Consider the following 27,086-nt stretch of genomic DNA (forward strand, 5'->3'; position numbering starts at 1 on the left):
AGATTGACTTTTATTTAAAGTAGCATCAATGCAATTAGTACATAAATTTCTATTGGGCTCCACCTTGGCTATTGCACATATAGCACAGAGATATTCCTCTGAGTCAGACATGTTTAACACACTAGCAATTAAACTAGCAAGCTTGGAAATACTTTTCAACTCAATTTACAAGTAATATGAAAAACGTACTGTGCCTTTAAGAAGCACAGAAAAAAATTATGACAGTTGACTGAAGAAGACCGGAGAAACTATAAAATCAAATTTTTCCCGGTAAAAATACAAATTAGCAAAGGATTGCCCCCATTAGCAATGGATAACTAACCCTTAAATAGCAGAAAAAAAGTACAGAATATAAACGTTTTTTATCACAGTCAAAGCACAATCTCACAGGTCTGCTGTGAGTGATTACCTCCCTCAAAATAATTTTTGAAGACCCTTGAGCTCTGTAGAGACGATCCGGATCATGCAGGGAAGAAAACAGTCTTGCGACTGAATTTCTGATGCGTAGCAAAAGTGCCAAAATAGGCCCCTCCCCCTCACACACAACAGTGAGGGAAGTTCAGTAAACTGTCTTAAATTAAAATAAACGACAGCCAAGTGGAAAAACAGTGCCCAAAACAATTTTTCACCCAGTACCTCAGATAAATAAACGATTTAACATTCCAGCAAAACGTTTAAAATCAAATAAAATGAAGTGTCATTAAAAAGCCTGCTGCTAGTCGTTCCCACTGCAAGTTAGGCTAAAAGTTACATGCATACAGTATTATCCCAGTGAAGTGCCATTCCCCAGAATACTGAAGTGTAAACATATAAACATAACAGCCTGATACCAGTTGCTACTACTGCATTTAAGGCTGAACTTACATTATATCGGTATTGGCAGTATTTTCTCAGTCAATTCCATTCCTCAGAAAATAATATACTGCTACATACCTCTTTGCAGGTGAACCTGCCTGCTTTCCCCTGATCTGAAGTTTACCTCACTCCTCAGAATGGCCGAGAACAGCAAAATGAATCTTAGCTACGCCGGCTAAAATCATACAAAAAACTCAGGTAGATTCTTCTTCAAATTCTACCTGAGAAGGAACAACACACTCCGGTGCTGTTTTAAAATAACAAACTTTTGATTGAAGATATAAAAACTAAGTATAATCACCACAGTCCTCTCACACATCCTATCTATTAGTTGGGTGCAAGAGAATGACTGGATGTGACGTAGAGGGGAGGAGCTATATAGCAGCTCTGCTTGGGTGATCCTCTTGCACTTCCTGTTGGGGAGGAGTTAATATCCCAGAAGTAATGATGACCCGTGGACTGACTACACTTAACAGGAGAAATCATTACAAGGAGTAAAGCATTAGCATTTGAGAGTATTTCTGAGTGTCAGACGGCAGATCACTTTCATTTGCAGAGTAAGTAGGACTTACTTAGTAAATGTTTTTTTATTTACTTGTGCAATTTCAGATTGTAAATTCAGTGTGGTAGTTGTATGGTGGGGCCAGGGGTATAAAAACAATTTTTTTTAGCAATATACAGCAGTGTATTTATGATTATTTGACAATAATGCAGAAATGTTTGCTCCTCAATACACAAATGGTAGGTGCTCTTTTGGCAGATATGATTTTTTTTTTTTAATATATATTTTAATTGCATTCCAGTTTACTGCCCCTTTATGCGAGAACGTTCCAGATGCCAGGAGGCATTTTATCTAAGATTTTTACATCTACATAAAATGTTGTACTAACAGGCTAAGATTGCTCAGTGCTTGAAATGAGACAGGTCAACTTAAAACTGTTCAGTTTACAATACAGCTGACTTAATTTTGAAATACATACAAACAAGCCTAAATCCTGCATTTAACCAGATCTAATGGTATGAAACCAAGTACCACAGATTATTAAGACCATATAGAGTACAGGATTTTCAAAATCCATAAGTAAAGTTGACAGATTTGAAGTGGTGCTCTTGGTTGGGGAAAATGGGGGAAAACCCCCATCAAACATATGTCAACTTTTCAAAAGTACTTTTCTTCATCTACCCCTTCTGAAAGATCATTAAGGTACAATTTTGAATTCATAGAAGTATTTTTGTTTGCACATTTCCAAATATGATTCTTTAAAATATGATCTCTTAATTTCTACTATTTTTTTTCTAGAATTCTATCAGCCAATCGGAATTGAAGGGAAGCAATCTTGGATGACGTCACTTAAAGGAACCTTCATTAGTCATTAGCCGTGGAAAGAAGAGGATGCTCCGCGTCGGATGTCTTAAAGATGGACCCGCTCTGCGCCGGATGGATGAAGATAGAAGATGCCGTCTGGATGAAGACTTCTGCCTGTCTGGAGGACCACTTCTGCCCGTCTGGAGGACCACTTCTGCTGGATTCATTGAGGACTTCGGCCCAGTTGGGTGAAGACTTCTCCCGGTAAGGTGATCATCAAAGGGTTAGTGTTAAGTTTCTTTAAGAGGGTATTGGGTGGGTTTTAGAGTAGGGTTGGTTGTGTGGGTGGTGGGTTTTAATGTTGGGAGCGATTTGTAATTTTTTTTTACAGGTAAAAGAGCTGATTACTTTGGGGCAACGCCCCGCAAAAGGCCCTTTTAAGGGCTATTTGTAATTTAGTGTAGGGTAGGGCTTTTTTTTATTTTGGGGGACTTTTTTATTTTGTTAGGGGATTAGATTAGGTGTAATTAGTTTAAAAATCTTGTAATTTCTTTATTATTTTCTGTAATTTAGTGTCTTTTTTTGTACTTTAGATAATTTTATTGAATTGTAATTAATAGTATTTAATTTAGGTAATTAATTTAATTGTAGAGTAGTGTTTGGTGTAATTGTAACTTAGGTTAGGTTTTATTTTACAGCTAAATGTGTCTTTATTTTAACTAGGTAGTTATTAAATAGTTAATAACTACAAGAAAAAAAACAAGACTAATGGCACTACTATTGATTGTACTTAGGATACTCTGGCCTAGATTTAGAGTTTGGCGGTAGCCGTGAAAACCAGCGTTAGAGGCTCCTAACGCTGGTTTTAGGCTACCGCCGGTATTTGGAGTCACTGAAAATAGGGTCTAACGCTCACTTTTCAGCCGCGACTTTTCCATACCGCAGATCCCCTTACGTAAATTACGTATCCTATCTTTTCAATGGGATCTTCCTAACTCCGGTATTTAGAGTCGTTTCTGAAGTGAGCGTTAGAGCTCTAACGACAAAACTCCAGCCGCAGAAAAAAAGCAGGAGTTAAGAGCTTTCTGGGCTAACGCCGGTTCATAAAGCTCTTAACTACTGTACCCTAAAGTACACTAACACCCATAAACTACCTATGTACCCCTAAACTGAGGTCCCCCCACTCGTTTTTTTTTTAACCCCTAATCTGCCGACCGCAAAGCGCCGCCAGCTAAGTTATCCCCTATGTACCCCTAATCTGCTGCCCCTAACCCCGCCGACCCCTGTATTATATTTATTAACCCCTAACCTGCCCCCCACAACGTCGCCGCCAGCTACTTACAATAATTAACCCCTAATCTGCCGACCGCAAAGCGCCGCCACCTACATTATAGCTATGTACCCCTAATCTGCTGCCCCTAACACCGCCGACCCCTATATTATATTTATTAACCCCTAATCTGCCCCCCTCAACGTCGCCGACACCTGCCTACACTTATTAACCCCTAATCTGCCGAGCGGACCTGAGCGCTACTATAATAAAGTTATTAACCCCTAATCCGCCTCACTAACCCTATCATAAATAGTATTAACCCCTAATCTGCCCTCCCTAACATCGCCGACACCTAACTTCAATTATTAACCCCTAATCTGCCGACCGGAGCTCACCGCTATTCTAATAAATGTATTAACCCCTAAAGCTAAGTCTAACCCTAACACTAACACCCCCCTAAGTTAAATATAATTTAAATCTAACGAAATTAATTAACTCTTATTAAATAAAGTATTCCTATTTAAAGCTAAATACTTACCTGTAAAATAAATCCTAATATAGCTACAATATAAATTATAATTACATTGTAGCTATTTTAGGATTAATATTTATTTTACAGGCAACTTTGTAATTATTTTAACCAGGTACAATAGCTATTAAATAGTTAAGAACTATTTAATAGCTACCTAGTTAAAATAATTACAAAATTACCTGTAAAATAAATCCTAACCTAAGTTATAATTAAACCTAACACTACCCTATCAATAAATTAATTAAATAAAATACCTAGAATTACCTACAATAAAACCTAACACTACACTATCAATAAATAAATTAAATACAATTCCTACAAATAACTACAATGAAATAAACTAACTAAAGTACAAAAAATAAAAAAGAACTAAGTTACAAAAAATAAAAAAATATTTACAAACATCAGAAAAATATTACAACAATTTTAAACTAATTACACCTACTCTAAGCCCCCTAATAAAATAACAAAGACCCCCAAAATAAAAAAATGCCCTACCCTATTCTAAATTAATAAAGTTAAAAGCTCTTTTACCTTACCACCCCCTAATCTAACCCAAACCCCCCATAAATAAACCTAACACTAAGCCCCTGAAGATCTTCCTACCTTGTCTTCACCTCAACAGGTATCACCGATCCGTCCTGGCATCCGGTGCTGAAGAGGTCCAGAAGAGGCTCCAAAGTCTTCCTCCTATCCGGCAAGAAGAGGACATCCGGACCGGCAAACATCTTCATCCAAGCGGCATCTTCTATCTTCTTCCATCCGGTGCGGATGAGCCAATAGAATGCAAGCTCAATCTGATTAGCTGATTGGATCAGCCAATCGGATTGAACTTGATTCTGATTGGCTGATTCCATCAGCCAATCAGAATATTCTTACCTTAATTCCGATTGGCTGATAGAATCCTATCAGCCAATTGGAATTCGAGGGACGCCATCTTGGATGACGTCCCTTAAAGGAACCGTCATTCGTCGGGAGACGCCGAAAGAAGAGGATGGATCCGCGTCGGCTGCTTAAACATGGAACCCGCTCCGCACCGGATGGAAGAAGATAGAAGATGCCGCTTGGATGAAGATGTTTGCCGGTCCGGATGTCCTCTTCTTGCCAGATAGGAGGAAGACTTTGGAGCCTCTTCTGGACCTCTTCAGCACCGGATGCCAGGACGGATCGGTGATACCTGTTGAGGTGAAGACAAGGTAGGAAGATCTTCAGGGGCTTAGTGTTAGGTTTATTTAAGGGGGGTTTGTCTTAGATTAGGGGTATGTGGGTGGTGGGTTGTAATGTTGGGGGGGGGGTATTGTATGTTTTTTTTTACAGGCAAAAGAGCTGATTTTCTTGGGGCATGCCCCGCAAAGGGCCCTGTTCAGGGCTGGTAAGGTAAAAGAGCTTTTAACTTTATTAATTTAGAATAGGGTAGGGCATTTTTTATTTTGGGGATCTTTGTTATTTTATTAGGGGGCTTAGAGTAGGTGTAATTAGTTTAAAATTGTTGTAATATTTTTCTGATGTTTGTAAATATTTTTTTATTTTTTGTAACTTAGTTCTTTTTTATTTTTTGTACTTTAGTTAGTTTATTTCATTGTAGTTATTTGTAGGAATTGTATTTAATTTATTTATTGATAGTGTAGTGTTAGGTTTTATTGTAGGTAATTGTAGGTATTTTATTTAATTAATTTATTGATAGTGTAGTGTTAGGTTTAATTATAACTTAGGTTAGGATTTATTTTACAGGTAATTTTGTTATTATTTTAACTAGGTAACTATTAAATAGTTCTTAACTATTTAATAGCTATTGTACCTGGTTAAAATAAATACAAAGTTGCCTGTAAAATAAATATTAATCCTAAAATAGCTACAATATAATTATAATTTATATTGTAGCTATATTAGGATTTATTTTACAGGTAAGTATTTAGCTTTAAATAGGAATAATTTATTTAATAAGAGATAATTAATTTCGTTAGATGTAAATTATATTTAAGTTAGGGGGGTGTTAGGGTTAGACTTAGCTTTAGGGGTTAATCCATTTATTATAGTAGAGGTGAGCTCCGGTCGGCAGATTAGGGGTTAATAATTGAAGTTAGGTGTCGGCGATGTTAGGGAAGGCAGATTAGGGGTTAATACTATTTATTATAGGGTTAGTGAGGCGGATTAGGGGTTAATAACTTTATTATAGTAGCGCTCAGGTCCGCTCGGCAGATTAGGGGTTAATAAGTGTAGGCAGGTGTCGGCGACGTTGAGGGGGGCAGATTAGGGGTTAATAAATATAATATAGGGGTCGGCGGTGTTAGGGGCAGCAGATTAGGGGTACATAGCTATAATGTAGGTGGCGGCGCTTTGTGGTCGGCAGATTAGGGGTTAATTATTGTAAGTAGCTGGCGGCGACGTTGTGGGGGGCAGGTTAGGGGTTAATAAATATAATACAGGGGTCGGCGGGGTTAGGGGCAGCAGATTAGGGGTACATAGGGATAATGTAAGTTGCGGCGGTTTACGAGCGGCAGATTAGGGGTTAATAATATAATGCAGGGGTCAGCGATAGCGGGGGCGGCAGATTAGGGGTTAATAAGTGTACGGTTAGGGGTGTTTAGACTCGGGGTTCATGTTAGGGTGTTAGGTGCAGACATAGGAAGTGTTTCCCCATAGGAAACAATGGGGCTGCGTTAGGAGCTGAACGCTGCTTTTTTGCAGGTGTTAGGTTTTTTTTCAGCTCAAACAGCCCCATTGTTTCCTATGGGAGAATCGTGCACGAGCACGTTTTTGAGGCTGGCCGCGTCCGTAAGCAACTCTGGTATCGAGAGTTGCATTTGCGGTAAAAATGATCTACGCTCCTTTTTTGGAGCCTAACGCAGCATTTTTTTGGACTCTCGATACCAGAGTTATTTTTATGGTGCGGCCAGAAAAAAGCCCGCGTAGCTAACGCACCCCCTTGGCCGCCAAACTCCAAATCTAGCTGTCTGTTTGTGGTAGCTATGATTATATATATCTTTTAAAATGATTAACAGAGTCAGGTGCTGTGTACTTTTTAGTTTCAAAAAAGAAAAAAGGAATTTCAATCCTAGGATTGAAAATAGTGTACACTTGTGAAGCACTCTTACCTAAGGAGAAGGGGCTCTGGGTTAGAACAGATAGTAACGGGGGAGGGAGACGGTCTTAACCGTAACAAATTAAAATGTAACCTTTATTAGGATTCTCAATAAAATAACTGTCCACAAACAAACATATATACTTCTATTAAAAACACAGATGTGAATGGGGATATAATATGCAGCGTGTTATGTTGGACGTAGGCAATTGCTGATGGGGTTAATTCTTAACCTAGGATGAAAAATCCATAGCCAAGAAGAAATGTTCCCTTAGTAAATGGATAGTATACGGTACTATTAGATGTTAGTACAGGTGTTTGGTGCGACTGAACATAGTATTTGACTTGCTAATGTTAATAGTACACTTTAATAGCGTTTATTGGCTATGCATTAAATGTTCATGTCTGCTTAGGTAACTTAGCAACATTTGTTAAAGGTCAAATTGTTTATACGTTACTATGTTGCCACTTGTGATACTATATGTTCTGAATATAAATTACTGTTATTACCACTCGTAATGCTCTCAGAAAATAGAGAGGATATTCAAATCCTCCTTATAGACTGTTATCTGTTTATATAGGTATTACCCGTGTTAGGGCTAATGTGAACGTTCTTATAGCCTGATTTTATGGATATCTGCTAGAGACTTATATTCATGCTCTTAATGTCTCCCAATATCAGGTTTATTCCTGTGAGTTGAATTACCTATGATATACGTATATATTGTCTATTTACAGCAGGTTGTTACCCTGCATTATAATATAGCTAATTCGAATATAAATAGTTTCACTGGCTTCAACGGACAGTACGTTAAATAGGTTTTAATAGGGAGATATAACAAATCTATGAGTCTATTTGCTATAATATTCCGTTTGGATTATATAGTTAAGACCACAGGTATAAGGATTTAGATGTACACAGTAACTAAGATTCGTTGTTTTACAAAATTAAAGTACTGAATAACTGTTACTACTTTCTATTCAGCAACTGACTTAAGTTGTCATAACTACAGCTGAGAGAATATCTAACCCACTCGCTTGGCTAACTAACTGCTTATTATACAATCATGCTGTCGGCTATCCGCCGTAAGTTTTGCTTAAAGCATAACGACAAGGGCTTAGCTAGTCATTATGCTTTAAGCAAAACTTTTTAACAGCAGATGATATGGAGAATTGTTACACCCGACAGCCTTGCTAAAAAAACTTGTGACATACGCTATTTACGGCAGATAGGCGACAGCATGATTGTATAATAAGCAGTTAGTTAGCCAAGCGAGTGGGTTAGATATTGTCTCAGCTGTAGTTATGACAACTTAAGTCAGTTGCTGAATAGAAAGTAGTAACAGTTATTCGGTACTTTAATTTTGTAAAACAACGAATCTTAGAGTTACTGTGTACATCTAAATCCTTATACCTGTGGGCTTAACTATATAATCCAAACGGAATATTATAGCAAATAGACTCATAGATTTGTTATATCTCCCTATTAAAACCTATTTAACGTACTGTCCGTTGAAGCCAGTGAAACTATTTATATTCGAATTAGCTATATTATAATGCAGGGTAACAACCTGCTGTAAATAGACAATATATACGTATATCATAGGTAATTCAACTCACAGGAATAAACCTGATATTGGGAGATTTTAAGAGCATGAATATAAGTCTCTAGCAGATATCCATAAAATCAGACTATAAGAACGTTCACATTAGCCCTAACACGGGTAATACCTATATAAGCAGATAACAGTCTATAAGGAGGATTTGAATATCCTCTCTATTTTCTGAGAGCATTACGAGTGGTAATAACAGTAACTTATATTCAGAACATATAGTATCACAAGTGGCAACATAGTAACGTATAAACAATTTGACCTTTAACAAATGTTGCTAAGTTACCTAAACAGACATGAACATTTAATGCATAGCAAATAAACGCTATTAAAGTGTACTATTAACATTAGCAAGTCAAATACTATGTTCAGTCGCACCAAACACCTGTACTAACATCTAATAGTACCGTATACTATCCATTTACTAAGGGAACATTTCTTCTTGGCTATGGATTTTTCCTCCTAGGTTAAGAATTAATCCCATCAGCAATTTCCTACGTCCAACATAACACGCTGCATATTATATCCCCATTCACATCTGTGTTTTTAATAGAAGTATATATGTTTGTTTGTGGACAGTTATTTTTTTGAGAATCCTAATAAAGGTTAAATTTTAATTTGTTATGGTTAAGACCGTCTCCCTCCCCCGTTACTATCTGTTCTAACCCAGAGCCCCTTCTCCTTAGGTAAGAGTGCTTCACAAGTGTACACTATTTTCAATCCTAGGATTGAAACTCCTTTTTCTTTTTTGAATAGTTAATAACTATTTAATAACTATTGTACCTAGTTAAAATAAATACAAAGTTGCCTGTAAAATAAAAATAAACCCTAAGCTAGATACAATATAACTATTAGCTATATTGTAGCTAGCTTAGGGTTTGTTTTATAGGTAAGTATTTAGTTTTAAATAGGAATTATTTAGTTAATTGTAGTAATTTTATTTAGATTTCTTTAAATTATATTTAAGTTAGGTGGGGTTAGGGTTAGACTTAGGTTTAGAGGTTAACTGCTTATAACTTTCCACCTCAAGTTCTTCTTCCAAGAGTGATTTCCAAAATCATAATGGAGCGTTCATTTTTTACTGCTGGTAGCTCCAGCATGGCCACACAGGTTTTGGTATGCGGATCTTGTTCGGATGTCCAGTTGCCAACCTTGGCCACTTCCGTTAAGGCCAGACCTTCTATCTCAAGGCCCATTTTTCCATCAGGATCTCAAATCATTAAATTTGAAGGTATGGAGATTGATTGCTTAATACTTAGTCATAGAGGTTTCTCTGACTCAGTGATTAATACTATGTTACAGGCTCGCAAATCTGTGTCTAGAAAGATTTATTACCGAGTTTGGAAGACTTACATTTCATTGTGTTCTTCTCATAAATACTCTTGGCATTCTTTTAGAATTCCTAGAATTTTACAGTTTCTTCAGGTTGGTTTGGATTTGGGTTTGTCTGCAAGTTCCTTGAAAGGACAAATCTCTGCTCTGTTTCACAGAAAAATTGCTAATCTTCCTGATATTCATTGTTTTGTACAGGCTTTGGTTCGTATCAAGCCTGTCATTAAGTCAATCTCTCCTCCTTGGAGTCTTAATTTGGTTTTGAGGGCTTTACAGGATCCTTCCCTTTGAGCCTATGCCTTCTCTGGACATTAAATTACTTTCTTGAAAAGTATTGTTCCTTTTGGCCATCTCTTCTGCTAGAAGAGTTTCTGAATTATCTGCTCTTTCTTGTGAGTCTCCTTTTTTGATTTTTCATCAGTATAAGGCGGTTTTGCGGACTTCATTTAAATTTTTACCTAAAGTTGTGAATTCCAACAACATTAGTAGAGAAATTGTTGTCCTTTCATTGTGTCCTAATCCTAAGAATTCTCTGGAGAGATCTTTACATTCTTTGGATGTGTTAAGAGCTTTGAAATATTATGTTGAAGCTACTAAAGATTTCAGAAAGAATTCTAGTCTATTTGTTATCTTTTCTGGTTCTAGGAAAGGTCAGAAGGCTTCTGCCATTTCTTTGGCATCTTGGTTAAAGCTTTTGATTTATCATGCTTATTTGGAGTCGGGTAAATCCCCACATCAGAGGATTACGGCTCATTCTACTAGGTCAGTTTCTACTTCCTGGGCTTTTAAGAATGAAGCTTCTGTTGATCAGATTTGCAAAGCAGCAACTTGGTCTTCTTTGCATACTAAATTCTACCATTTTGAGGTTTAATCTTCTTCAGAAGCAGTTTTTGGTAGAAAAGTACTTCAGGCAGCTGTTTCAGTTTGATTCTTCTGCTTATAATTTCAGGGTTTTTTTATTATAAAGATTAAAACTTTTTGATTTGGGTTGTGAATTCATTTTTTCAGCGGAAATGGCTGTCTTTATTTTTATCCCTCCCTCTCTAGTGACTCTTGCGTGGAGTTCCACATCTTGGGTATTTGCTATCCCATACGTCACTAGCTCATGGACTCTTGCCAATTACATGAAAGATAATTTATGTAAGAATTTACCTGATAAATTAATTTCTTTCATATTGGCAAGAGTCCATGAGGCCCACCCTTTTTATGGTGGTTATGATTTTTTTGTATAAAGCACAATTATTCCAATTCCTTGTTGATGCTTTCGCTCCTTTCTTATCACCCCACTTCTAAGCTATTCGTTAAACTGAATTGTGGGTGTGGTGGGGGGTATATTTATAGGCATTTTGAGGTTTGGGAAACTTTGCCCCTCCTGGTAGGAATGTATATCCCATACGTCACTATCTCATGGACTCTTGCCAATATGAAAGAAATTAATTTATCAGGTAAATTCTTACATAAATTATGTTTTTTCAGAGTACTCTTTTCTGTAAAACTTTTTCCACACTCTGTACATGTGAAAGACTTTACTCCTGTGTGACTCCTTTCATAAGTTTTCAGATAATTCATTTAATTCATTCGTGTAAAACATTTGCCGCACTCAGTACATGTGTGTGGTTTCTCACCTGTGTGAATTTTGTGGTGTTTTAATAGAGGAGAATCCATCTAAAGCTTTTCTCACATTCTGTAGATTTGAAAGGTTGCTCCTTTGTATGAATCATTTGGCTAGACTGTAGACTTTTCCCTTCTTTACTATGTTTTGAAGCCTCAGTAAATGTGTGTGGTTTATCCTCTGGGATAATAATTTCACTAGATAAGTCATAAATGTTGTCCTCTTGTTTGATGGTTAACTTACTCTCTGTACATAATAATTGCTGCCCAGTTCCTGCCAATTCCCCATCTTCTCTAAAAATCTCCTGTGATATCCCCAATGTTTGTGAATAGGCATTGGTGTCTAAGACTATTGGAGTTTGCAGTATCATTCTGATGCTTCCTGTAGTGAAGGATATATATGAACTATTTACGTGTTGTCTACATAAAAAGAAATGGAATAAAGAAAAATAAGACTGTTTATTCTATATAATATAATCCATCTCAATAAAAAAAATATGATTTTTTAGTCTTCTGTTTTGTATTTTTCAATTTATGTACCTGTAAATCACAAATTAAAAAAGGATGACATAGAATGTAAACATTACTACATCATAGTAAACTAAATTACTGATTAAAATAAGTTATAGGGCCACATTAAACAAGGTGCGTGTGGATAAAGTTCTCAGCCAGGGAACAAGTACATCTGTATTCTGGGCAAGAGAGGGGGCACCCACCATCCTCATTTGACATTGCACAAGCAACTGCACATACAGCCCTGCCCATGCTCACATGGGACCAAGGTAGGCATAAGTGTAGTTATGGGTGCTCCATGAGAGAGGCCAGTGCAGGGTAAGATGAAGTTGCAGGTGTTCTGAGTAATGAACCAGGTCTGGGGTGAGGTTAGGCAGTGTTTGGACATGATCTGTCCAGTGGCAGACCTAATAGACAGGGTGCCCTGGTGCAAGATTTATTTTTTTTGGGCTCCCTATAAAAAATAATTCAATAGCGCATCAGCATAGCCATGGATGCAAGCACACATACACATACACATATATATATATATATACGCATGCATTTTCACCCACACAAATATACACAAACACACATATATTATTACGATTATTTAGTAAATTATAAATATTAAACTATGATATTTATAAAATTAAGAAACTGATAAAAAAATAATAATTTATAAACACACATACACATTTATTTATTTATTTACATACACAATCATACACACAAACACACATATACACACGCACACACTAATATATATATATATATATATATATATATATATATATATATATATATATATATATATATATATATATATATACACACACAATACACTCTCAAAAAGTGAATCCACCCTCCTGGAACATCTGCCTGGGTGCAAAAATGGAATACATACAGAAGCAAACAAATGCACTCTCAGGTCTTCTTTGTAGTGGGTAAACAACAAAAGTTTGAAGTTTCGGGGTTCACACAGACCCCTTGATCAGAATAAAGAAAAAAGTGTCATTGCATTTGTTTGCTTCTGTGTATATATATATATATATATATATATATCTCAAAGAAAAAGTACAGACCGCACTCCAGTCTCCACAGCTCTGGCCCCGGGTGCACCAAACAGGCATACACAATGAAAAAATAAAGAGCACTCCACAGGACTTATAAATAAACACATTTTTCTGTTGTAAACGTTTTCGGACAACTGTCCGTCCTCAGACACACACACTACATAGTATACACTTACACATGCAGATACACGCACACACTACACAGCTTACACTTATACATGTAGATACACACACTTATACATGCAGACAGACACTTATAGATACAGATAGACACACACAAACTGCATCATATATGGGTATCTGTAACTCATTGAATAGGGTCCTGAGGTTGGCAAGCACATTAGCTGGCAGTCTGAGGCTGCCACTGTTCGTTACCTTGGTGTTAGCACTGCTCACCATATAAAACTGAAGGCATGTTAGTATTATCACCAGGGGTAGATGTCATCACTACCAGGGGTTAGAGGTCATCATTACCTGAGGTCAGAGGGTATACAGCCTTCCTACTCCTGCTTAACCCACACACCATTACTTTTCCACAAGGAATCTAACAGGTATATAACCCTGGGAGAGAAAAGCCAGCTGCTTCTGAGTATGTGCCCAATAGAATTTAAAAAATGTTTTTAATTTTTTTAATGCATGGGGCAATGTGGGACAGATGGCTAGCAACCCGGGACAGTGGAACAGACCCCTCAAATTTGGACTGTCCCGCAAAAATTGGGACAGTTGGGGGGTATGGGTATATAACATGTACAATGTTATGCATCTATTGCTATAAGAAAAGGTTTATCCACATGATGTGCACATTAAATATATCTCCCAGATGTCAATCATTTTATTATTATTATTATCGGTTATTTGTAGAGCGCCAACAGATTCTGCAGCGCTATTGACAAAGGCGGAGTACAAAAAAAACAGTTATAGGGATCAAATGGGTAGAGGGCCCTGCCAAGAGTTGCACTGTTGTAGTCAGCTCTTGAGAAGGTGATCAACAAACAGCTGGACTCTTAAGCTTACATGCTAGGGGGGTTCAGGGGATAGCAATGGAGGAGAGGAACTTTAGGAAGGTTAGCGTAGGTTGTATGCATCCCTGAACAGTAGAGTCTTTAGGGAGCACTTGAAGCTTTTAAAACTAGAAGAGAGTCTTGTGGAGCGAGGCAGAGAGTTCCACAAGATGGGAGCCAGTCTGGAGAAGTCCTGTAAACGGGAGTGTGATGAGGTGACAAGAGAGGAGGAGAGTAGGAGGTCTTGAGCAGAGCGAATGGGACGGGAAGGAGAGTATCTGGAGACAAGATCTGAGATATAGGGCAGACTTGTAAGGAAGATGAGTCTGGCAGAGGCATTAATTAAGGATTGTAAAGGAGCTAGGCGGTAGGTGGGGAGACCAGAGAGGACAGAGTTGCAGTAATCGAGGCGGGAGAGGATGAGAGAGTGGATTAAAATCTTTGTTGTGTCTTGTGTAAGGAAGTGTCTAATTTTAGAGATGTTTTTAAGGTGGAAGTGGCAGGCTTTAGCCAAAGACTGAATGTGAGGAGTGAAAGAAAGATCTGAGTCAAATGTGACCCCGAGACATCGGGCATGCGGGGTAGGGGTAATGATGGAGTTGTCGACAGTTATAGAGAGATTGGGGGTGGAGAATTTTGAAGAAGGGGGGAAAATAAGGAGCTCAGTTTTGGAGAGATTTAGCTTGAGGTAGTGAGAGGACATCCAGTTGGAGATGTGAGAAAGACAGTTAGTGACACGGGTTAGCAAGGAAGGAGAAAGGTCTGGTGCAGAGAAGTAGATTTGGGTGTCGTCGGCATACAAATGATATTGTAAACCATGGGACTTTATTAGGGAACCTAGTGATGACGTGTAGATTGAGAAGAGAAGGGGACTGAGGACAGAGCCTTGCGGTACTCCGACAGAAAGTGGTGACGGGGCAGAGGAGGCCCCAGAGAAGGCTACACTAAAGGTACGGTTTGACAGGTAGGAAGAGAGCCACGAGAGGGCTGTGTCACATATGCCGAAGGTTTGGAGCAAGAGAGGGTGGTCAACAGTGTCAAAGGCTGCGGACAGATCAAGGAGAATAAGCAGAGAGAAGTGGCCTTTTGATTTTGCTGTAAGTAGGTCGTTGGTAACCTTAACAATTGCTGTTTCTGTGGAGTGATGGGGACGAAATCCAGATTTCAATGGGTCAAGGAGGGAGTTTATTGTAAGGAAATGGGAAAGGCGTGCATAAGCTAGTTTTTCGAGAAGCTTTGATGCAAGAGGGAGGAGGGAAATAGGGCAGTAGTTGGATGGGGAGGTAGGATCAAGGGAAGGTTTTTTGAGGATAGGTGTGACCAGTGCATGTTTCAGAGATGAGGGAAATATACCGGTGCTGAAGGAGAGGTTGAAAGTGTGTGTGTGAGTATAGGGGTAAGGGTGGCAGAGAGGGAGGGGAGTAGCTGTGAGGGGATAGGGTCAAGGGGACAGGTAGTGAGGTGAGAGCGCAGTATAAGTGCCGAAACTTCTTCCTCAGTAACAGGGGAGAATGAGCTAAGTTTAAGGTTATGTGGGTTGTGGTTGATTGAGAGCATTTGAGGGTGTGAGGGAATGGAATTATGTTGAGAGCTGATTTCATTTCTGATGGAGTTGATTTTGTTATTGAAGTGGTTGGCAAAGTCTTGAGCTGACAGAGAAGTTGTATTAGGAGGTGGGGGAGGGCGGAGAAGAGTATTGAAAGTGGAGAACCAATGTTTTGGGTTTGAAGAAAGATTAGAGATAAGAGAAGAGAGACTGATGTTCTGGTTTATATAATTCTCTAACACTCTATTCATATAAAGACTCCTTTATTCTGTAAATGTAATTATTTCCTCCCTATGTAAATCAAACATACAACTCCTAACACTGGCATATTAATAAACAACACTGGGGTACTTTGGTGGTGAATGGTTGTGTAAACTGGTCAGTATGAGGACAGATCTGTGTATTCCTGTGTGGTGTTTGTATTCTATTACATTGATATGAGAGAAACTGAGGTGCACATATATAGAGGAACAAAGGACAGCAGGAGAGCTCTTCCAATCTGGGGCTTTTATAAATGGGATTTAGAAAGTATTATTTAGAATATTATCCTTTATGATGGTTCTATTTAGAGAGTTTGTCCTCTTTAGGATAACACATATGAAAGGTTTTTACCCTTGTGAATCCTTTGATGAGTTTTCAGATGACTCTTTTCTGTAAAACATTTTCCACACGCTGTACATGTGAAAGGCTTTTCCCCGGTGTGAATCCTTTCATGAATTTTCAGGTTACTCTTTTCTGTAAAACTTTTTCCACACACTGTACATGTGAACGGCTTTTCTCCTGTGTGAATCCTTTCATGAGATTTCAGATTACTCTTTTCTGTAAAACATTTTCCACACTCTGTACATGTGAAAGGCTTTTCCCCTGTGTGAATCCTTTCATGAATTTTCAGGTTACTCTTTTCTGTAAAACTTTTTCCACACGCTGTACATGTGAAAGGCTTTTCTCCTGTGTGAATCCTTTCATGAGTTTTCAGATTACTCTTTTCTGTAAAACATTTTCCACACTCTGTACATGTGAAAGGCTTTTCCCCTGTGTGAATCCTTTCATGAATTTTCAGGTTACTCTTTTCTGTAAAACTTTTTCCACACTCTGTACATGTGAAAGGCTTTTCTCCTGTATGAATCCTTTCATGCTTTTTCAGACTACTCTTTACTGTAAAACTTTTTCCACACTCTGTACATGTGAAAGGCTTTTCTCCTGTGTGAATCCTTTCATGAGTTTTCAGATCACCCTTTTGTATAAAACTTTTTCCACACTCTGTACATGTGAAAGGCCTTTCTCCTGTGTGACTCCTTTCATGCTTTTTCAGATCACTCTTTTGTATTAAACATTTTCCACACGCTGTACATGTGAAAGGGTTTTCTCCTGTGTGAATCTTTTTATGAGTTTTCAGATAATTAATTTGTGTAAAACATTTGCCGTACCAGGTACATGTGTGTGGTTTCTCACCTGTGTGAATTTTGTGGTGTTCTAGTAGAGGAGACTTCCATCTAAAGCTTTTCTCACATCCTGTAGATTTGAAAGGTTGCTCCTTTGTATGAATCATTTGGCCAGACTGTAAACTTTTTTCTTCTTTAATATGTTTTGAAGCCTCAGTAAATGTGTGTGGTTTATCCTCAGGGATAATAATTTCATAAATGTTGTCCTCTTGTTTGATGGTTAACATACTCTCTGTACATAATGATTGCTGCCCTGTTCCTGCCAATTCACCATCTTCTCTAAATATCTGCTGTGAATTCCCCAATGTTTGCGAATAGTCATTGGTGTCTAAGACTATTGGAGTTTGCGGTATCGTTGTGATGCTTCCTGTAGTGAAGGATGGATATGAACTATTCACGCGTTTGTCTACATAAAAAGAAATGGAATAAAGAAAAATAAGACTGTTTATTCTTTATAATATAATCCATCTCAATAAATAAAATATGATTTTTTATACTTAAAAATTGTATTTTTCAATGTATTTAACTGTAAATCACAAATTAAAAAAGGATGACATAGACTGTAAACATTAATACTAGATAGTAAATTAAAATTAATGATGAAATTAAGTTATAGGGCCGCATTAAACAAGGTGCGTGTGGATAATGTTCTCAGCCAGGGAACAAGTACATCTGTATTTTGGGCAAGAGAGGTGCATCCACCATCCTCATTTAACATTGCACAAGCAACTGCACATACAGCCCTGCCCGGCTCATACTCAACCAGTTGGGTGAGAACATGATGCCTTAATCATCACAGACTAATCATCAGTGTGAGATGTTTTGAGAGGGTAAGAAGCAGTGACCTTATGATAATCTTTAGCTTTCGCCTGTGGTTGTTCTATTTATATAAACAGGCAAAAACTTTATTAGTTTAATAATACTCCCTGTAAAATTAAGCATACAAATCAGTGGTGGTTCTGGGGTGGAAAACACTGGGGGAGTTGTGGGTGTTCAATACATGGGACCAAGGTAGGCATAAGTGTAGTTATGGGTGCTCCATGAGAGAGGCCAGGGCAGGGGAAGATAAAGTTGCAGGTGTTCTGAGTAATGAACCAGGTCTGGGGTGAGGTTAGGCAGTTTTTGGATATGATCTGTCCAATGGCGGACCTAATAGACAGGGTGCCCTGGTACAAGATTTATTTTTTTTGGCCCCCCCATAAAAAATAACTCAGTAGCGCATCAGCATAGCCATGGATGCAAGCACACACACACACATATATACGCATGTATATTCACTCACACAAATATACACAAACACACATATATTATTATGATTATTTAGTAAATTATAAATATTAAACTATGATATTAAAAACATAATTTATGTAAGAACTTACCTGATAAATTAATTTCTTTCATATTAGCAAGAGTCCATGAGCTAGTGACGTATGGGATATACATTCCTACCAGGAGGGGCAAAGTTTCCCAAACCTTAAAACGCCTATAAATACACCCCTCACCACACCCACAAATCAGTTTAAGGAATAGCCAAGAAGTGGGGTGATAAGAAAAAAGGGCGAAAGCATAAAAAATAAGGAATTGGAATAATTGTGCTTTATACAAAAAATCATAACCACCACAAAAAGGGTGGGCCTCATGGACTCTTGCTAATATGAAAGAAATGATTTTATCAGGTAAGTTCTTACATAAATTATGTTTTCTTTCATGTAATTAGCAAGAGTCCATGAGCTAGTGACGTATGGGAAAATGACTACCCAAGATGTGGAACTTCCACGCAAGAGTCACTAGAGAGGGAGGGATAAAATAAAGACAGCCAATTCCGCTGAAAAATTAATCCACTACCCAAATCAAAAGTTCAATAATGAAAAAAACTGAAATTATAAGCAGAAGAATCAAAACTGGAACAGCTGCCTGAAGTACTATTCTACCAAAAACTGCTTCTAAAGAAGAGAAAACAACAAAATGGTAGAATTTAGTAAAAGTATGCAAAGAAGACCAAGTCATTGCTTTGCAAATTTGAACAACAGAAGCTTCATTCTTAAAAAGCCCAGGAAGTAGAAACTGACCTAGTAGAATGAGCCGTAATCCTCTGAGACGGGAAATAATCAGACTCCAAATAAGCATGAAAACAAAAGCTTAACCAAGATGCCAAAGAAATGGCAGAAGCCTTCTGACCTTCCTAAAACCAGAAAAGATAACAAATAGACTAGAAGTCTATCTGAAATCTGAGTAGCTTCAACATAATATTTCAAAACTCTTACCACATCCTAAAGAATGAAAGAATCTTACCAAAGAATTCTTAGGATTAGGACACAAGGAAAAGACAATAATTCCTCCACTAATGTTGTTAGAATTCACAACTTAGGTGAAAATTGAAATGAGGACAGCAAAAAAACACCTTATCCTGATGAAAAATCAGAACAAGGAGATTCACAGGAAAGAACAGATAATTCAAAAACTGTTCTAGCTGAAGAGATGTCCAAAAAGAACAATACTTTCCATGAAAGTAATGAATGTCCAGAGCAAGCATATGCTCAAAATAGAAGAGCCTGAAAAAACCTTCAGAACCCAAATAAGACTCCAAGGAGGAGAAATTGGCTTAATGACAGGTTTGATACGAATCAAAACCTGAAAAAAATGATGAATATCAGGAAGTAACACTGCCTTATCCTGATGAAAAATCAGAAAAGGATATTCACAAAAAAGAGCAGATAACTCAAAAACTCTTTTAGTAGAAGAAATAACCAAAAGGAACAATACTTTTCCAAGAAAGTAATTTAACGTTCAGAAAATGCATAGTCTCAAACGGAGGAGCCTGTAAAGCCCTCAGCACCAAATTGAGACTCCAAAGAGGAGAGATAGAATTAATGACAGGCTTGATATGGACCAAAACCTGTACAACACAATGAATATCAGGATGATTAGCAATCTTTCTGTGAAAAAAGAACAGAAAGAGTAGAGATTTGTCCTAACAAAACCTTATCCAAACCAACCTGAAAAAATAATAAAATTCTATGAATTTTAAAAGAATGCCAAGAAAAGTAGGTCTTTCAGACTCAATATAAATCTTTCTAGAGACAGATTTATGAGCCTGAAACATAGTATTAATCAATGAGTCAAAAAAACCTCTATGACTAAAAACCAAGCATTCAATCTCCATCCCTTCAAATGTAATGATTTGAGATCCTGATGGAAAAAAATGACCTTGAGAAAGAAAAGGTCTGGTTTAAACGGAGGTGTCCAACGTTGGCAACTGGCCATCCGAATGAGATTCGTATACCAAAATCTGAGAGGCCATGCTGGAGCTACCAGCATAACAAACAAATACTCCAGAAGAATTCTGGAAGAAGAACTAGAGGCGGAAAGAAAAAGGCAAAAAGATAATTACAAAGAAATGTCAATGTATACACTACTTCCGCCTGAAGATTCCCGGACCTTAATAGGCCCCTGGGAAGTTCTTTATTCAGATGAGATGAAAAAACATATCTAGGTAAGAGAGACCATTCTCCCGGAGGAAAAGCTGGATTAACAGAGATAATCCACTTCCTAAATATCTATACCTGTGAAAAAACCACAGAATTTAGATAGGAGCTGGATTTAGCCCAAGATAATATCCGAGACACTTCTGTCACAACCTAAGGACTGAAAGTCCTACTCTGATGATTGACATACACCATAGTAGTGATATTGTTTGAAAAACAGTAAACGTCTCTTCTTCAAAAAGAAACTAACTGAAAAAATTCTGAGAAAACACGGAGTTCTAAAATATCAAATGGTAATCTCGCCTCCTGAGATTTCCAAACCCCTTGTGCTGACAGAGATCCTCAGACAGCCTCCCAACCAAAAAGACTCGCATCTGTAGAGATCATGGTCCAGGTTGAAAGAAACGAAGAGACTTGTAGAACTAAAAGATGGTGATCTTAACCACCAAATCAAGAGATAAATATTAGGATTCGAAGAATTAAAGTGCGAAATCCTAGAATCCCTGCACCATAATTCAGCATAAAAGACTGGAAAGGTTCTTTCTATTGAAAATGAGCAAAGGGAATTAAATCCATGCTGTGGCCATAAGACCTAAAACTTCTATGCATATATAGCAACTGAAGGAAATAATAGAGACTAAAAGGTACCGGCAAACGTAACACAATAAAATTGTCCCTTGTCTGATAGAGACAAAGACAGTGACACAAACCATCTGGAAACCTAAAAAAGGTGACCCTTGTGTGAGAAATCAAGAGCTTTTGAAAAAAAGATCCTCTAACTATGTCCTGAAGAGCAAGTGAATCATATGAGATTCCGCATCCTCAGAAAATAATCTGAATGAAAACAGAAAAATGAAAATATGCATTTATTGTATCTAATGAAAACAAATAATGCTATCACTGACCAAAAAAAGGCAGAAAATTTTGAATAAAAATCCAAAACCCATTTCCTAAAAATGGAACTGGAAGAAATACCCCAGAAGATTCCAGGTCTGAGCAGCGCTTGAACCCCATGGGTGCCCAGCCATGCTTCAACAATACCTAAAATATATAGGACCGAAACACACTTAAAGAAAGTGTAAGCCTTACTGGAATAAAATCAAAGAAATTTGGACCGAATAGAACCAAATAAATTTCAAAGAAGTCTTAACCTGCCCCTTGCCAGCCAAGCTGAAATAGCTAAAGACATAGATTAACCCTCATTTGCGAAAATATTCAATAAAATGAAGACACAAATGAAATTATTAGCATGATAGTCCAGTTAAAGGAACAGTCAATACAGTGGACTTGCATAATCAATAAATGCAAAACAGTAAGACAAATGCAACAGCACCTAGTCTAGTAAATGTTGTCCCTTAACAATGCTAAAATGAATCATAATCTGATACTTGATCTTAAAGTAAACAGAACAAAAATGAAGCAATTGCAACATCCAAATAAAACACAGGACCAAGAAAAGTACCTGGAACTAAATAATTTTCCATAAATAAGATACAACCATCTAAAGGAAAATAAATACTATTTTGCTATAGAAACAATAGCCCAATTAGTAGGAGTAGATATAGCCCCAAAAAATTGGAGAACCCTCCAAATTGAATTTAACTGCTGGCAAAGAATATAGTTTAAAACCTTTGAAGAAGGAAAAAAAGAAAATTCTCAGCCTATTCCATTCCCTAGTATGGGGAATTGGAAAGAAAACCTCTGAAAACACAGAAGAATAAATAAGCAGAAATAGTGTCAGCTAGTCTTAAAGAACTAGTTACCTTAATATCCAAAATAATCAACACCTTTTCAACAAAGAACAAATCTACTTTAATAAAAAAATCATAAAAAAGTAGATTTGTTAGTGTCAATATCTGATGAAGAAAATTCTGAAAGAGAAAAAACATCATCAGAGAAGGATAAATCAGTATGTTGTTGGTCATTTGAAACTTCAATAATTAAAAAAGAAGTGAAAAAGACCTAAATTTTTTTATTAGAAGGCACGAAGTCAGACAAAGCCTTTAACATAGAATCAGAAAAATATTTCTTATAAATCTTCTAAATATTTCTTGCACATAAGATGTAAGAATGGCAATATATAAAGCATAAATACTAATGGAATCTGCATGTAAAAGTATATCATAATAACTTATTACAAACCATAGCTAAAGATAAACATTTATAACATTTAAAATAAATGGACTTAGCTTTGGTAGAACTGAACTCAGTTAAGCGTTTTTCCAGAAGTAGCTTTTGATCCAGGGTCAATCTGAGACATCTTGCAATATGTAATAGAAAAAACAACATATAAAGCAAAATTATCAAATTCCTTAAATGACAGTTTCAGGAATGGGAAAAAATGCCAATGAACAAGCTTCTAGCAACCAGAAGCAAATAAACAATGAGACTTAAATAATGTGGAGACAAAAATGACGCCCATATTTTTTAGCACCAAAAACGACGCCCACATTATTAGGTGCCTAAATGCTTATAGCGCCAAGAATGACGCAACATCCGGCGACGCCGACATTTTTGGCGCAAAACGTCAAAAGAATGACGCCGGAAATGACAAACAGAATTTTTTGCGCCAAAAAAGTCTGCGCCAAGAATGACGCAATAAAAAGAAGCATTTTCAGCCCCCGCGAGCCTAACAGCCCACAGGAAAAAAAAAAAAAAAAAAGTCAAATTTTTAAGGTAAGAAAAAATGATTATTCATATGCATTATCCCAAATAATGAAACTGACTGTCTGAAATAAGGAATATTGAACATCCTGAATCAAGGCAAATAAATGTTTAAACACATATATTTAGAACTTTATATAAAAGTGCCCAACCATAGCTTAGAGTGTCACAGAAAATAAGGCTTACTTACCCCAGGACACTCATCTACATATAGTAGAAAGCCAAACCAGTACTGAAACGAGAATCAGCAGAGGTAATGGTATATAAGAGTATATCGTCGATCTGAAAAGGGAGGTAAGAGATGAATCTCTACGACCGATAACAGAGAACCTATGAAATAGACCCCGTAGAAGGAGATCATTGTATTCAAATAGGCAATACTCTCTTCACATCCCTCTGACATTCACTGCACACTGAGAGGAAAACCGGGCTCCAGCCTGCTGCGAAGCGCATATCAACGAAGAATCTAGCACAAACTTACTTCACCACCTCCATGGGAGGCAAAGATTGTAAAACTGATTTGTGGGTGTGGTGAGGGGTGTATTTATAGGCATTTTAAGGTTTGGGAAACATTGCCCCTCCTGGTAGGAATGTATATCCCATACGTCACTAGCTCATGGACTCTTGCTAATTACATGAAAGAAATATATAAATAATATTTATAATATAAATAATATATAAAATTAAGAAACTGTTAATAAAAACATAATTTATGCTTACCTGATAAATTCCTTTCTTCTGTAGTGTGATCAGTCCACGGGTCATCATTACTTCTGGGATATTACTCCTCCCCAACAGGAAGTGCAAGAGGATTCACCCAGCAGAGCTGCATATAGCTCCTCCCCCCTACGTCACTCCCAGTCATTCGACCAAGGACCAACGAGAAAGGAGAAACCAAGGGTGTAGTGGTGACTGGAGTATAATTTAAAAAATATTTACCTGCCTTAAAAAACAGGGCGGGCCGTGGACTGATCACACTACAGAAGAAAGGAATTTATCAGGTAAGCATAAATTATGTTTTCTTCTGTTAAGTGTGATCAGTCCACGGGTCATCATTACTTCTGGGATACCAATACCAAAGCAAAAGTACACGGATGATGGGAGGGATAGGCAGGCTCTTTATACAGAAGGAACCACTGCCTGAAGAACCTTTCTCCCAAAAATAGCCTCCGAGGAAGCAAAAGTGTCAAATTTGTAAAATTTGGAAAAAGTATGAAGCGAAGACCAAGTGGCAGCCTTGCAAATCTGTTCAACAGAGGCCTCATTCTTAAAGGCCCAAGTGGAAGCCACAGCTCTAGTAGAATGAGCTGTAATTCTTTCAGGAGGCTGCTGTCCAGCAGTCTCATAGGCTAAACGAATTATGCTACGAAGCCAAAAAGAAAGAGAGGTAGCAGAAGCCTTTTGACCTCTCCTCTGACCAGAGTAAACGACAAACAGGGAAGACGTTTGTCGAAATTCCTTAGTTGCCTGTAAGTAAAACTTTAGGGCACGAACTACATCCAGATTGTGCAGAAGACGTTCCTTCTTCGAAGAAGGATTTGGACACAAAGAAGGAACAACAATCTCTTGATTGATATTCCTGTTAGTGACTACCTTAGGTAAGAACCCAGGTTTAGTGCGCAGAACTACCTTATCCGAATGAAAAATCAAATAAGGAGAATCACAATGTAAGGCTGATAACTCAGAGACTCTTCGAGCCGAGGAAATAGCCATTAAAAATAGAACTTTCCAAGATAACAACTTTATATCAATGGAATGGAGGGGTTCAAACGGAACACCCTGTAAAACGTTAAGAACAAGGTTTAAACTCCATGGCGGAGCAACAGTTTTAAACACAGGCTTAATCCTGGCCAAAGCCTGACAAAAAGCCTGAACGTCTGGCACTTCTGACAGACGTTTGTGTAACAGAATGGACAGAGCTGAGATCTGTCCCTTTAATGAACTAGCAGATAAACCCTTTTCTAAACCTTCTTGTAGAAAAGACAATATCCTAGGAATCCTAACCTTACTCCAAGAGTAACCTTTGGATTCACACCAATATAGGTATTTACGCCATATCTTATGGTAAATCTTTCTGGTAACAGGCTTCCTAGCCTGTATTAAGGTGTCAATAACTGACTCAGAAAACCCACGTCTTGATAAAATCAAACGTTCAATTTCCAAACAGTCAGCTTCAGAGAAGTTAGATTTTGATGTTTGAAAGGACCCTGTATCAGGAGATCCTGTTTCAGAGGTAGAGACCAAGGTGGACAGGATGACATGTCCACCAGGTCTGCATACCAAGTCCTGCGTGGCCATGCAGGTGCTATTAGAATCACTGATGCTCTCTCCTGTTTGATTCTGGCAATCAATCGAGGAAGCATCGGGAAGGGTGGAAACACATAAGCCATCGTGAAGTCCCAAGGTGCTGCCAGGGCATCTATTAGGACTGCTCCTGGATCCCTGGATCTGGACCCGTAACGAGGAAGCTTGGCGTTCTGTCGAGACGCCATGAGATCTATCTCTGGTTTGCCCCAACGTCGAAGTATTTGGGCAAAGACCTCCGGATGAAGTTCCCACTCCCCCGGATGAAAAGTCTGACGACTTAAGAAATCCGCCTCCCAGTTCTCCACTCCCGGGATGTGGATTGCTGACAGGTGGCAAGAGTGAGACTCTGCCCAGCGAACTATCTTTGATACTTCCATCATTGCTAGGGAGCTCCTTGTCCCTCCCTGATGGTTGATGTAAGCTACAGTCGTGATGTTGTCCGACTGAAACCTGATGAACCCCGAGTTGTCAACTGGGGCCAAGCCAGGAGGGCATTGAGAACTGCTCTCAATTCCAGAATGTTTATTGGCAGGAGACTCTCCTCCTGACTCCATTGTCCCTGAGCCTTCAGAGAATTCCAGACGGCACCCCAACCTAGAAGGCTGGCGTCTGTTGTTACAATTGTCCAGTCTGGTCTGCTGAATGGCATCCCCCTGGACAGATGTGGCCGAGAAAGCCACCATAGAAGAGAATTTCTGGTCTCTTGATCCAGATTCAGAGAAGGGGACAAGTCTGAGTAATCCCCATTCCACTGACTTAGCATGCATAGTTGCAGTGGTCTGAGGTGTAAGCGAGCAAATGGCACTATGTCCATTGCCGCTACCATTAAGCCGATTACCTCCATGCATTGAGCCACTGACGGGTGTTGAATGGAATGAAGGGTGCGGCAAGCACTTTGAAGTCTTGTTAACCTGTCCTCTGTCAGGTAAATCTTCATTTCTACAGAATCTATAAGAGTCCCCAGGAAGGGAACTCTTGTGAGTGGAACGAGTGAACTTTTCTTTTCGTTCACCTTCCATCCATGTGACCTTAGAAAAGCCAGTACTAACTCTGTATGAGACTTGGCAGTTTGAAAGCTTGAAGCTTGTATCAGAATGTCGTCTAGGTACGGAGCTACCGAAATTCCCCGCGGTCTTAGTACCGCCAGAAGAGCACCTAGAACCTTTGTGAAGATTCTTGGAGCTGTAGCCAATCCGAATGGAAGAGCTACAAACTGGTAATGCCTGTCTAGAAAGGCAAACCTTAGATACCGGTAATGATCTTTGTGAATCGGTATGTGAAGGTAAGCATCCTTTAAATCCACTGTGGTCATGTACTGACCTTCTTGGATCATGGGTAAAATTGTCCGAATAGTCTCCATTTTGAATGATGGAACTCTTAGAAATTTGTTTAGGATCTTTAAATCCAGGATTGGTCTGAAAGTTCCCTCTTTTTTGGGAACCACAAACAGATTTGAGTAAAACCCCTGT

General features: G+C 38.1%; 1 protein-coding gene across 2 annotated transcripts in view; it reads right to left on the reverse strand.

Moving 5' to 3' along the window:
* The window catches only part of LOC128659863 (oocyte zinc finger protein XlCOF6-like), a 153,374-nt gene that overhangs the window by 55,680 nt on the left and 70,608 nt on the right, over positions 1 to 27,086 (reverse strand). For both annotated transcript variants that reach the window (XM_053713437.1, XM_053713438.1), the window contains exon 4: positions 16,332 to 17,567. In XM_053713437.1, the coding sequence (XP_053569412.1) occupies positions 16,332 to 17,567 (1,236 nt within the window). The remainder of the gene's footprint in view (positions 1 to 16,331; positions 17,568 to 27,086) is intronic.

Source organism: Bombina bombina, chromosome 5 (assembly GCF_027579735.1).
Source record: "Bombina bombina isolate aBomBom1 chromosome 5, aBomBom1.pri, whole genome shotgun sequence".
In the NCBI taxonomy this organism is placed as follows: Eukaryota; Metazoa; Chordata; class Amphibia; order Anura; family Bombinatoridae; genus Bombina; species Bombina bombina.